Source organism: Pezoporus flaviventris, unplaced genomic scaffold (genome assembly GCF_033815535.1).
Source record: "Pezoporus flaviventris isolate CSIRO_AGI_PZ_B2104156 unplaced genomic scaffold, CSIRO_AGI_Pfla_v1 ptg000718l, whole genome shotgun sequence".
Classification (NCBI taxonomy): domain Eukaryota; kingdom Metazoa; phylum Chordata; class Aves; order Psittaciformes; family Psittacidae; genus Pezoporus; species Pezoporus flaviventris.
The window spans coordinates 1-13,045 of NW_026893263.1; the positions used below are offsets into that span (position 1 = coordinate 1).

The 13,045-nt window shown below is 54.3% G+C and overlaps 1 protein-coding gene across 1 annotated transcript; it reads left to right on the forward strand.

The window, feature by feature from the left end:
* Window positions 1-744: 744 nt before the first annotated feature.
* LOC133264227 (purine nucleoside phosphorylase-like) lies at window positions 745-9,483 on the forward strand (the record flags this gene model as incomplete). Its single annotated transcript, XM_061444167.1, has 5 exons — window positions 745-908; window positions 2,458-2,561; window positions 4,809-4,984; window positions 8,459-8,640; window positions 9,172-9,483. Coding segments are annotated over 5 exons (895 nt in total), but the record flags the coding sequence as incomplete, so codon positions are not given.
* Window positions 9,484-13,045: the final 3,562 nt, after the last annotated feature.

The window sequence follows — 13,045 nt, forward strand, 5'->3', positions numbered from 1 at the left end:
TAGCCCCGTTGCTAAGCGACCGCCCCTCCGCTTCCTATTGGGTAGCGCGCCTCACGTGACCCTTCTATTTGCTCCCCCCTCCCATTGGCCCCCGTTTCCCCTCCCCTGTTCGCATAGCAACGCCCCGCGCCCTCCTATTGGCTCCCGTTTCCCCTCCCCCGTCCCCATAGCAACGCCCCGCGCCCTCCCATTGGCTCCGCTCTTCCCACCCCCGTCTCAAAGCCTCCCTTCCCATTGGCTCCGCTCTCCCCTCCCCCGTTGCTAAGCAACGCCCCGCGCCCTCCCATTGGCTCCCGTTTCCCCGCCCCTTGGTCCCTCCCATTGGCTCCGCTCTCCCGGCCTCCCCCGGGGGGGGGTCTCCCCCGTTGCTAAGCAACGCTCCACGCCCTCCCATTGGCTCCCGTTTCCCCTCCCCTTGGTTCCCATAGCAACGCCCCGCTCCCTCCCATTGGCCCCCGTTTCCCCTCCCCGTTCCCCATAGCAACCCTCCTCCCATTGGCCCTCCCTTGACCGTGCGCGCTGACGTCACCACGCCGCGTTCCTCTATATAAACCGCCGCCTCCCTCAGCGCGGGCGGGAGAGCGGAGGCGCCGGCGCCATGGAGGGGAGGCGAGTTCCCCGCGCGCATGCGCGCAGCTGTGGGCGGGTTTAAGGGGCGGGTTTAACCAATCAGAAGCGAGGAAGGCGAGCGGGGAGCCAATCAGAGCGCGGTGAGGCTCAATTGAGGCCTGCTTCTTGTCGTAGTTACGAGGCCTGCGCGGAGGCCGCGGCCTGGCTCCGGGCCCGCTTGAAGCAGGCGCCTGTCGTGGGCCTCGTGTGCGGCTCCGGCCTCGGGGCTTTGGGGCAGGAGCTGCGGGACCCGCAGAGCTTCGATTACGGAGACATCCCCCACTTCCCCCGCAGCACCGGTACGGGGGGCTATGGGGTCTCTATAGGGGTCAATGGGGGGCTATGGGGTCTCTATGGGGGTCTATGGGGTCTCTGTGGGGGTCAATGGGTGTCTATGGGTGTCTATGGGGCTCTGTGGGGGTCTATGGGGTCTTTGGGGTGTCTATGGGGTCTCTATGGGGGTCAATGGGTGTCTATGGGGTCTCTATGGGTGTCTATGGGGGTCAGTGGGTGTCTATGGGGGGTCTATGGGGTGTCTATAGGGCTCTATGGGCGTCTATGGGGGGTCTATGGGGGTCTATGGGGTGTCTATGGGGCTCTGTGGGGGTCAATAGGTGTCTATGGGGGGTCTATGGGGGGCTATGGGGTCTCTATAGGGGTCAGTGGGGGTCTATGGGTGTCTATGGGGGGTCTATAGGGTTCTATGGGTGTCTATGGGGGCTCTGTGGGGTGTCTATGGGGTCTGTATGGGGGTCAATGAGTGTCTATGGGGTGTCTATGGGGGTCTTTGGGGTGTCTATGGGGGGTCTATGGGTGTCTATGGGGCTCTATGGGGGTCTATGGGGTGTCTATGGGGCTCTATGGGGGTCAATGGGTGTCTATGGGGGTCTATAGGGCTCTATGGGGTCTCTGTGGGGGTCAATGGGTGTCTATGGGGGGTCTATAGGGCTCTATGGGGGTCAGTGGGTGTCTATGGGGGGTCTATAGGGCTCTATGGGGGTCAATGGGTGTCTATGGGTGTCTATGGGTGTCTATGGGGGGTCTATGGGGGGCTATGGGGTCTCTATAGGGGTCAATGGGTGTCTATGGGTGTCTATGGGGGGTCTATAGGGCTCTATGGGTGTCTATGGGGGCTCTGTGGGGTGTCTATGGGGTCTGTATGGGGGTCAATGAGTGTCTGTGGGGTCTCTGTGGGTGTCTATGGGGGGTCTATGGGGGTCTATGGGGTCTCTGTGGGGGTCAATGGGTGTCTATGGGGGTCTATGGGTGTCTATGGGGCTCTGTGGGGGTCTGTGGGGGTCTATGGGGGGTCTATAGGGCTCTATGGGGGCTCTATGGGGGTCAATGGGTGTCTATGGGAGGTCTATGGGGGGCTATGGGGTCTCTATAGGGGTCAATGGGTGTCTATGGGTGTCTATGGGGGGTCTATAGGGCTCTATGGGTGTCTATGGGGGCTCTGTGGGGTGTCTATGGGGTCTGTATGGGGGTCAATGAGTGTCTATGGGGTCTCTATGGGTGTCTATGGGGGGTCTATGGCGTGTCTATAGGGCTCTATGGGCGTCTATGGGGTCTCTATGGGGCTCTGTGGGGGTCTATGGGGGTCTATGGGGTGTCTATGGGGCTCTGTGGGGGTCAATGGGTGTCTATGGGGGGTCTATAGGGCTCTATGGGGTCGCTATGGGGGTCAATGGGTGTCTATGGGAGGTCTATGGGGGGCTATGGGGTCTCTATAGGGGTCAATGGGTGTCTATGGGTGTCTATGGGGGGTCTATAGGGCTCTATGGGTGTCTATGGGGTCCCTATGGGTCCCTATGGGTCTCTATGGGTCTGACCCCCCCCCCTGCTCAGTTCAAGGCCACGCCGGGCGCCTCCTGGTGGGGACCCTGGGGGGCTGCCCCTGTGCGGTGCTGCAGGGCCGCTTCCACCTCTATGAGGGCTACAGCCCCGCCCAGGTGAGCCCCACACTTGGGGGTCCTGCCCCATAGATGTGGGTCCTGCCCCATAGATGTGGGTCCTGCCCCATAGATGGGGGTCCCAGCCCCATAGATTTGGGTCCAGCCCCATAGATGTGGGTCCCAGCCCCACACTTGGGGGTCCAGCCCCATAGATGTGGGTCCTGCCCTATAGATGTGGGTCCCAGCCCCATAGATGTGGGTCCAGCCCCATAGATGTGGGTCCCAGCCCCATAGATTCAGGTCCGAGCCCCATAGATTAGGGTCCGAGCCAAATAGATGTGGGTCCTGCCCCATAGATTCGGGTCCCTGCCCCATAGGTTCAGGTTCCAGCCCCATAGATGGGAGTCCTGCCACATAGATTCGGGTCCCAGCCCCATAGATTCAGGTTCCAGCCCCATAGATGGGAGTCCTGCCACATAGATGTGGGTCCCAGCCCCATAGATTCGGGTCCCAGCCCCATAGATTCAGGTCCCAGCCCCATAGATGTGGGTCCTGCCCCATAGATTCAGGTCCCAGCCCCATAGATGTGGGTCCTGCCCCATAGATTTATTTTTCAGGCCCATAGATCTCATTCCCACCCCCATAAATTCATTCCTCAGCCCCAAAGATCCCATTCCCAGCCCCATAGATCCAGCCTCCAGCCCCATAGATCCAACCTCCAGCCCCATAGAATCAATCCCAGCCCCATAGAATCAATCTCCAGCCCCATAGATTCAATCTCCATCCCCATAGAATCAATCCCAACCCCATAGATCCAATCTCCAGCCCCATAGATCCAATCTCCAGCCCCATAGAATCAATCCCAGCCCCATAGATTCAATCTCCAGCCCCATAGAATCAATCCCAACCCCATAGATCCAAGCTCCAGCCCCATAGATCCCACCTCCAGCCCCATAGATCCCACCTCCAGCCCCATAGATCCCACCTCCCGCCCCATAGATCCCACCTCCAGTCCCATAGATCCAACCTCCAGCCCCATAGATCCCATTCCCAGCCCCATAGAATCAATCTCCCGCCCCATAGATTCATGTCTCAGCCCCATAGATTCATCTCTCAGCCCCATAGCTCCCATTCCCAGCCCCATAGATCCACCCTCCAGCCCCATAGATCCCATTCCCATCCCCATAGATCCAACCTCCAGCCCCATAGATCCAACCTCCAGCCCCATAGATCCAACCTCCAGCCCCATAGATTCAATCCCAGCCCCATAGATTCAATCTCCAGCCCCATAGATTCAACCTCCATCCCATAGATCCAACCTCCAGCCCCATAGATCCAACCTCCAGCCCCATAGATCCCATTCCCATCCCCATAGAATCAATCTCAGCCCCATAGATCCAACCTCCAGCCCCATAGATCCACCCTCCAGCCCCATAGAATCAATCTCCAGCCCCATAGATTCATGTCTCAGCCCCATAGATTCATCTCTCAGCCCCATAGCTCCCATTCCCAGCCCCATAGATCCACCCTCCAGCCCCATAGATCCCATTCCCATCCCCATAGATCCAACCTCCAGCCCCATAGATCCAACCTCCAGCCCCATAGATCCAACCTCCAGCCCCATAGATTCAATCCCAGCCCCATAGATTCAATCTCCAGCCCCATAGATTCAACCTCCATCCCCATAGATCCAACCTCCAGCCCCATAGAATCAATCTCCAGCCCCATAGCTCCCATTCCCATCCCCATAGAATCAATCTCAGCCCCATAGATCCAACCTCCAGCCCCATAGATCCCATTCCCAGCCCCATAGAATCAATCTCAGCCCCATAGATCCAACCTCCAGCCCCATAGATCCACCCTCCAGCCCCATAGAATCAATCTCCAGCCCCATAGATCCCATTCCCATCCCCATAGCTCCACCCTCCAGCCCCATAGATCCAACCTCCAGCCCCATAGATCCAACCTCCAGCCCCATAGATCCACCCTCCAGCCCCATAGATCCACCCTCCAGCCCCATAGCTCCACCCTCCAGCCCCATAGCTCCCCCTTACCTGCAGGTGGCGCTGCCGGTGCGCACTCTGGCCCTGCTCGGGGCCCACACCGTGGTCCTCCCCATAGCTCCCATTCCCAGCCCCATAGATCCAACCTCCAGCCCCATAGATCCCATTCCCATCCCCATAGAATCAATCTCAGCCCCATAGAATCAATCTCAGCCCCATAGACCCCATTCCCAGCCCCATAGAATCAATCTCCAGCCCCATAGCTCCACCCTCCAGCCCCATAGCTCCCCCTTACCTGCAGGTGGCGCTGCCGGTGCGCACTCTGGCCCTGCTCGGGGCCCACACCGTGGTCCTCACCAACGCCGCCGGGAGCCTTCGTGTGGGGCTGGAGCCGGGGCAGCTCCTGGTGCTCAGGGACCACATCGACGTGCCCGGCATGGCGGGAAAGAGCCCCATGGCGGGACCCAATGACCCCAGGTGGCGGGAAAACAGACGGGTTTGGCGGGAAATTGCGTGGGGGGGGCGGGAAATGGGGGGAGTGGCGGGAAATAGAGAGGAAAGGCGGGAAATTGGGGTGGGAGTGCGGGAAATTGGGGGGTGGTGGGAAATGTAGAGGAAGTGGCGGGAAATTGGGGGGCTGGCGGGAAAACACCCGGGGTTGGCGGGAAATTGGGAGGGAGTGCGGGAAATGGGGGGTGTTGGCGGGAAAAGATGGAGTTGTGGCGGGAAATGTAGGAGGGGTGGCGGGAAATATAGGGGAGGTGGTGGGAAAATACGGGGGGGGTGGGAAATTGGGGGCGTGGCGGGAAATGGGGGGTGGTGGTGGGAAATATAGAGGAAGTGGCGGGAAATTGGGGGGGATGGCGGGAAAACACCCGGGGTTGGCGGGAAATGGGGAGGGAGTGCGGGAAATGGGTGGTGGTGGCGGGAAATATAGGGGAGGTGGCGGGGAATATAGAGGAAGTGGCGGGAAATTGGGGGGGGTGGCGGGAAATGGGGGGTGGTGGCAGGAAATATAGGGGTGGCGGGAAATATAGAGGAAGTGGCGGGAAATTGGGGGGGTGGCGGGAAATGGGGAGGGAGTGCGGGAAATATAGGGGACGTGGCGGGAAATATAGGGGAAGTGGCGGGAAATTGGGGGGGTGGCGGGAAATGGGGAGGGAGTGCGGGAAATGGGGGGTGTTGGCGGGAAAAGATGGGGTTGTGGCGGGAAATATAGAGGAAGTGGCGGGAAATTGGGGGGGGCGGGAAATGGAGTGCGGGAAATTGGGGGTGTTGGCGGGAAAAGATGGGGTTGTGGCGGGAAATATAGGGAGGTGGCGGGAAATAGAGAAGAAGTGGTGGGAAATTGGGGGGGGGTCGGGAAATGGGGAGGGAGTGCGGGAAATGGGGGGTGGTGGCGGGAATTTGGGGGGGGTGGCGGGAAATATAGAGGAATTGGCGGGAAAACACAATGGGGGGGAATGGGGAGGGAGTGCGGGAAATGGGGGGTGGGGGTGGGAAAAGATGGGGTTGTGGTGGGAAAACAGCGGGGGGGGGTGGGAAATAGAGGGGTGGTGGCGGGAAATATAGGGGAAGTGGCGGGAAATTGGGGTGGGAGTGTGGGAAATGGGGGGTGGTGGCGGGAAATATAGAGGAAGTGGAGGGAAAACACCCGGCGGGGGCAGGAAAATGTGGGGGGGGGGGCGGGGGGGCAGGAAATATAGAGGAAGTGGCGGGAAATGGGGTGGGAGTGCGGGAAATTGGGGGGCGTTGGCAGGAAATGTAGAGGAAGTGGCGGGAAATTGGGGGGTGGCGGGAAATATAGAGGAGGTGGAGGGAAAACATGGGGGGGGGGGGGGGGGGGGGGGAGTGCGGGAAAAGATGGGGTTGTGGCGGGAAAACAGCCCGGGGGGGGGGGCGGGAAATATAGGGGTGGTGGCGGGAAATTGGGGTGGGAGTGTGGGAAATGGGGGGTGGTGGCGGGAAATGTAGGGGTGGCGGGAAATACAAGGGAAGTGGCGGGAAACTGGGGAGGGAGTGCGGGAAATGGGGGGTGGTGGTGGGAAATGTAGAGGAAGTGGTGGGAAATTGGGGGGTGGCGGGAAATATAGGGGAATTGGCGGGAAATGGGGGGTGGCGGGAAAAGGTGGGGTTGTGGCGGGAAATTGGAGGGGGTGGCGGGAAATGGGGAGGGAGTGCGGGAAATGGGGGGTGGTGGTGGGAAATAGGAAGTGGCGGGAAATGGGGGTGGTGGCGGGAAAAGATGGGGTTGTGGCGGGAAATTCGGGGGGTGGCGGGAAAAGGTGGGATTGTGGCGGGAAATATGGGGGTGGTGGCGGGAAATTGGAGTGGGAGCGCGGGAAATATAGGAGAGGTGGCGGGAAAACACGGGGGGGGTAGAAAAAGTTGATTTTGGGGCGAAAAAGGCCGATTTTGGGGTAAAAAAAGGGTCAAAAAGTTCAATTTTGGGGTGAAAAAGGGTGAAAAAGATCGATTTTGGGGTGAAAAAGGCCGATTTTGGGGTAAAAAAGGGTCAAAAAGATCGATTTTGGGGTGAAAAAGGCTGATTTTGGGGTGAAAAAGGGTCAAAAAGATCGATTTGGGGGTGAAAAAGGTCGATTTTGGGGTAAAAAGGGTGAAAAAGATCGATTTTGGGGTGAAAAAGGCGGATTTTGGGGTAAAAAAGGGTGAAAAAGATCGATTTTGGGGTGAAAAAGGCCGATTTGGGGGTAAAAAAGGGTGAAAAGGATCGATTTTGGGGTAACAAAAGGTGAAAAAGATCGATTTTGGGGTGAAAAAGGGTCAAAAAGATCGATTTTGGGGTGAAAAAGGCCGCTTTTGGGCTAAAAAAGGGTGAAAAAGATCGATTTTGGGGTGAAAAAGGCGGATTTTGGGGTTAAAAAGGGTGAAAAAGATCGATTTTGGGGTGAAAAAGGCCGATTTTGGGGTGAAAAAGGGTGAAAAAGATCGATTTTGGGGTGAAAAAGGGCGATTTTGGGGTAAAAAAGGGTCAAAAAGGCCGATTTTGGGGTGAAAAAGGGTCAAAAAGATCGATTTTGGGGTGAAAAAGGCCGATTTTGGGGTAAAAAAGGGTGGAAAAGATCGATTTTGGGGTGAAAAAGGCAGATTTTGGGGTAAAAAAGGGTGAAAAAGATCGATTTTGGGGTGGAAAAGGCCGCTTTTGGGGTAAAAAAGGTCGATTTTGGGGAGAAAAAGGGTCAAAAAGATCGATTTTGGGGTGAAAAAGGGTAGAAAATGTTGATTTTGGGGCGAAAAAGGCCGATTTTGGGGAAAAAAGGGTCAAAAAGATCAATTTGGGGGTAAAAAAGGGTGAAAAGGATCGATTTTGGGGTGAAAAAGCCCGATTTTAGGGTGAAAAAGGGTCAAAAAGATCGATTTTGGGGTGAAAAAGGGTAGAAAATGTTGATTTTGGGACGAAAAAGGTCGATTTTGGGGTAAAAAAGGGTGAAAAAGATCGATTTTGGGGTGAAAAAGGGCGATTTTGGGGTAAAAAAGGGTGAAAAAGATCGATTTTAGGGTGAAAAAGGCCGATTTTGGGGCGAAAAAGGTCGATTTTGGGGTGAAGAAGGGTCAAAAAGATCGATTTTGGGGTGAAAAATAGTAGAAAATGTTGATTTTGGGGCGAAAAAGGCAGATTTTGGGGAAAAAAGGGTCAAAAAGATCAATTTGGGGGTAAAAAAGGGTGAAAAGGATCGATTTTGGGTTGAAAAAGGTCGATTTTGGGGTGAAAAAGGGTCAAAAAGATCGATTTTGGGGTGAAAAAGGGTAGAAAATGTTGATTTTGGGGCGAAAAAGGTCGATTTTGGGGTAAAAAAGGGTCAAAAAGATCGATTTTGGGGTGAAAAAGGTCGATTTTGGGGTAAAAAAGGGTGAAAAAGATCGATTTTGGGGTAAAAAAGGGTGAAAAAGATCGATTTTGGGGTGAAAAAGGGCATTTTTTGGGGCCAGGTTCGGCCCCCGCTTCCCGGTGATGGCCGGCGCCTACGACCCCGCCCTCCGGCGCCTCGCTCTGGCGCTGGCCCCGCCCCCTCTGCGCGCGCGCTCCGGCGTCTACTGCGGCGTGGGGGGGCCCTGCTACGAGACCCCCGCCGAGTGCGCGCTACTGCGCATGCTCGGGGGGGACGCGGTCGGTGAGTGCTGGGGGGGGGTGAACATGCTAAGGACACGTTAAGGACATGCTAAAGGGGGGGTAAACATGCTAAGGACATGCTAAAGGGGGGACAAACACGCTAAGGACATGCTAAGAGGGGGTATGGGGGTAAACACGTAAAGGACATGCTAAGGACACGTTAAGGACATGCTAAAGGGGGGGTAAACATGCTAAGGACATGCTAAAGGGGGGTAAACATGCTAAGGGGGACAAACATGCTAAGGACATGCTAAAGGGGGAACAAACATGTTAAGGACACGCTAAGGATGGGGGCAAACATGCTAAGGGCAGCTTACAGGGCCTTACGCAAAGGCCATGCTAAGGCGACAAACACGCTATGGTCACATGACAAGCACACTAACCCCTTCAACACGCTAAGAACACGCTAAGCCCTCATTCCGTCCCTTTAAGTCCCTTTCCCCGCCTTTCAACCCCCTTGGAAGTGCCGTTTGTCCCCTTCGCGTGCGCTTAGCATGTCCTTAGCATGTCCTTAGCGTGTCACCGCCCGCAGGCATGAGCACGGTGGCGGAGGCGGCGGCGGCGCGCCATTGCGGCCTGCGGGTGCTGGGGCTGTCGCTCATCACCAACGCGGCTGCGAGAGAGGAAGAGGATGAGGAGGAAGAGCCGGAACACGCGAAGAACACGGGAGAACACGCTAAGGCCACGGGAGAACACGCTAAGGCCATGGGTCACGAGGAGGTGCTGGAGGCGGCGCAGGCCGGGGCCCGGCACCTGGCTCAGCTGCTGGTGGCGTTGGCGCCGCGCTTGCAACACATTTAGGACACGCTAAGGACACGCTAAGGACATGTGAAGGACGCGAGGTTGGGTGCGGGTGGTGGCGCCATGGAGGAGATGGGGCTTGGGGGTTCGAGCCCGTGTTAGTCCTGTGTTGATCCCATGTTAATCCCATGTTGATTCCATGTAGTTGATGGGGCTCAGTTGGTTCGATCCCATGTTAATCCCATGTTGATTCCATGTAGGTGATGGGGCTCAATGTTTCTATCCCATGTTGATCCCATGTTGATTCCATGTAGTTGATAGGGCTCAATGGTTTCTATCCCATGTTATTCCTATGTTCTTCCCATGTTGATCCCATGTTCTTCCCATGTTGATTCCATGTAGGTGATGGGGCTCAATGGTTTCAGTCCCATGTTGATCCCATGTTAATCCCATGTTGATTCCATGTAGTTAATAGGACTCAATGGTTTCTATCCCATGTTCTTCCCATGTTCTTCCCATGTTGATTCCATGTAGGTGATGGGGCTCAATGGTTTCTATCCCATGTTGATCCCATGTTAATACCATGTTGATTCCATGTAGTTGATGGGGCTTGGTGGGATTGATCCCATGTTAATCCCATGTTGATTCCATGTAGGTGATAGGGCTCAATGGTTTCAGTCCCATGTTAATCCTGTGTTATTCCCATGTTATTCCCATTTTGATTCTATGTAATTGATGGGGCTCAATGGTTTCTATCCCATGTTCTTCCCATGTTGATCCCATGTTGATTGCATGTAGGTGATGGGGCTCAATGGTTTCTATCCCATGTTCTTCCCATGTTAATTCCATGTAGTTCATGGGGCTCAATGGTTTCTATCCCCTGTTATTCCCATGTTGATTCCATGTAGTTGATAGGACTCAATGGTTTCTATCCCATGTTATTCCCATGTTCTTCCCATGTTGATCCCGTGTTAATCCCATGTTGATTCCATGTAGGTGATAGGGCTCAATGGTTTCAGTCCCATGTTGATCCCATGTTAATCCCATGTTGATTCCATGTAGTTGATGGGGCTCAATGGTTTCTATCCCATGTTGATCCCATGTTAATCCCATGTTGATTCCATGTAGTTGATAGGACTCAATGGTTTCTATCCCATGTTCTTCCCATGTTAATTCCATGTAGGTGATGGGGCTCAATGGTTTCTATCCCATGTTGATCCCATGTTGATTCCATGTAGTTGATAGGACTCAATGGTTTCTATCCCATGTTATTCCTATGTTCTTCCCATGTTGATCCCATGTTCTTCCCATGTTGATTCCATGTAGGTGATGGGGCTCAAAGGTTTCTATCCCATGTTATTCCCATGTTGATTCCATGTAGGTGATGGGGCTCAATGGTTTCTATCCCATGTTAATCCCATGTTGATTCCATGTAGTTCATGGGGCTCAATGGTTTCTATCCCATGTTATTCCCATGTTGATTCTATGTAATTGATGGGGCTCAATGGTTTCTATCCCATGTTGTTCCTATGTTCTTCCCATGTTGATCCCATGTTAATCCCATGTTGATTCCATGTTCTTCCCATGTCATTCCTGTGTCATTTCTATGCCATTTCTATGCCATTCCCATGTTCTTCCCGTGCCATTCCTATGTCATTCCCATGTTCTTCCCATGGCATTCCCATGTTGATTCCATGTTCTTCCCATGCCATTCCCATGTCATTCCCATGTTACTCCCATGTCCTTCCCATCCCATTCCCATGTCCTTCCCATGTTCTTCCCCTGAGAAGCCCGTTATTCCCATGTCATTCCCATGTTGTTCCCATGTTAATCCCATGTTGATTCCATGTTCTTCCCTTGCCATTCCCATGTTCTTCCCCTGAGAAGCCCATTGTTGCCATGACAATCCCATGTACTTCCCGTGAGGATCCAGTGTTATTCCTGTGACATTCCCATGTCCTTCCCATGACATTCCCATGTCATTCCCGTGTCATTCCCATGTCATTCCCATGAGAGTCCCATGTTCTTCCTATGACATTCCCATGTTCTTCCCATGTTACTCCCATGTCATTCCCATGTTACTCCCATGTCATTCCCATGTTCTTCCCATGCCATTCCCATGTCATTCCTATGACATTCCCACATTCTTCCCGTGCCATTCCCATGTTCTTCCCATGTTACTCCCATGTTATTCCCATGTCATTCCCATGTCTTTCCCATGTTATTCCTGTGTCATTCCCATGGCATTCCCATGTTGTTCCCATGAGAATCCCACATTCCCATGTTCTTCCCATGCCATTCCCATGCCATTTCCATGTTCTTCCCATATTCTTCCCATGTTATTCCCATGTCATTCCCATGTTATTCCCTATGAGAATCCCATGTCCTTCCCATGTCCTTCCCATGTCCTTCCAATGTCATTCCTATGACATTCCCACATTCTTCCCATGCCATTCCCATGTTCTTCCCATGTTCTTCCCGTGTCATTCCATGTCATTCCCATGTTACTCCCATGTTATTCCCGTGTCATTCCCATGCCATTCCCATGAGAATCCCACGACATTCCCATGTCATTCCCATGTTATTCCCATGAGAATCCCATGTCCTTCCCATGTCCTTCCCATGTCATTCCTATGACATTCCCACATTCTTCCCGTGCCATTCCCATGTTGTTCCCATGTTATTCCCGTGTCATTCCCATGTTCTTCCCACGTCATTCCCATGCCATTCCCATGTTATTCCTATGACATTCCCACATTCTTCCCGTGCCATTCCCATGTTCTTCCCATGTTACTCCCATGTTATTCCCATGTCTTTCCCATGTTCTTTCCATGTTACTCCCATGGCATTCCCATGTTATTCCCATGAGAATCCCACGACATTCCCATGTTCTTCCCATGCCATTTCCATGTTCTTCCCATGTTATTCCCATGTCCATGTCATTCCCATGTCATTCCCATGTAATTCCCTATGAGAATCCCATGTCCTTCCCATGTCCTTCCCATGTCCTTCCCATGTCCTTCCCATGTCATTCCCATGACATTCCTATGACATTCCCATGTTCTTCCCATGTTATTCCCGTGTCATTCCCATGAGAATCCCACGACATTCCCATGACATTCCCACGTCCTTCCCATGTTCTTCCCATGTCCTTCCCATGTTTTTCCTATGACATTCCCATGTTCTTCCCATGTCATTCCCATGTTATTCCCATGAGAATCCCATGTTCTTCCCATGACATTCCCATGTTCTTCCCACATCATTCCCACGTCCTTCCCATGTCATTCTGACGTCATTCCCACGTCCCTCCCACGTCATTCTGACGTCATTCCCACGTGATCCCCTCGCCGTTCCCACGCCATTCCCCCCCCCCCCCCCATTGATTAAAGCCTTACCTAAACCGCCACCCCTGATTGGTCCGTTCCACCCCCACCCCCCCCCTTTTCCCTTTACCATATATGGCAAAGGGAGGGGGTATTTATAGCCCCTCCCATGAGCCTTTGCGGGCCCAGGGGGCGGGGCCTACGGAGGGGGCGGGGCCTCAGAGGGCCAAAGGCACCTGAAGGTGGCAGGTACCGGCCATGGGGGTCACCCCCCCACCGGGTCACGTGGGGTCATATGGGGGGGGGGGCATCCCCCCCCCTCCATCCCATAATAACCCCCCC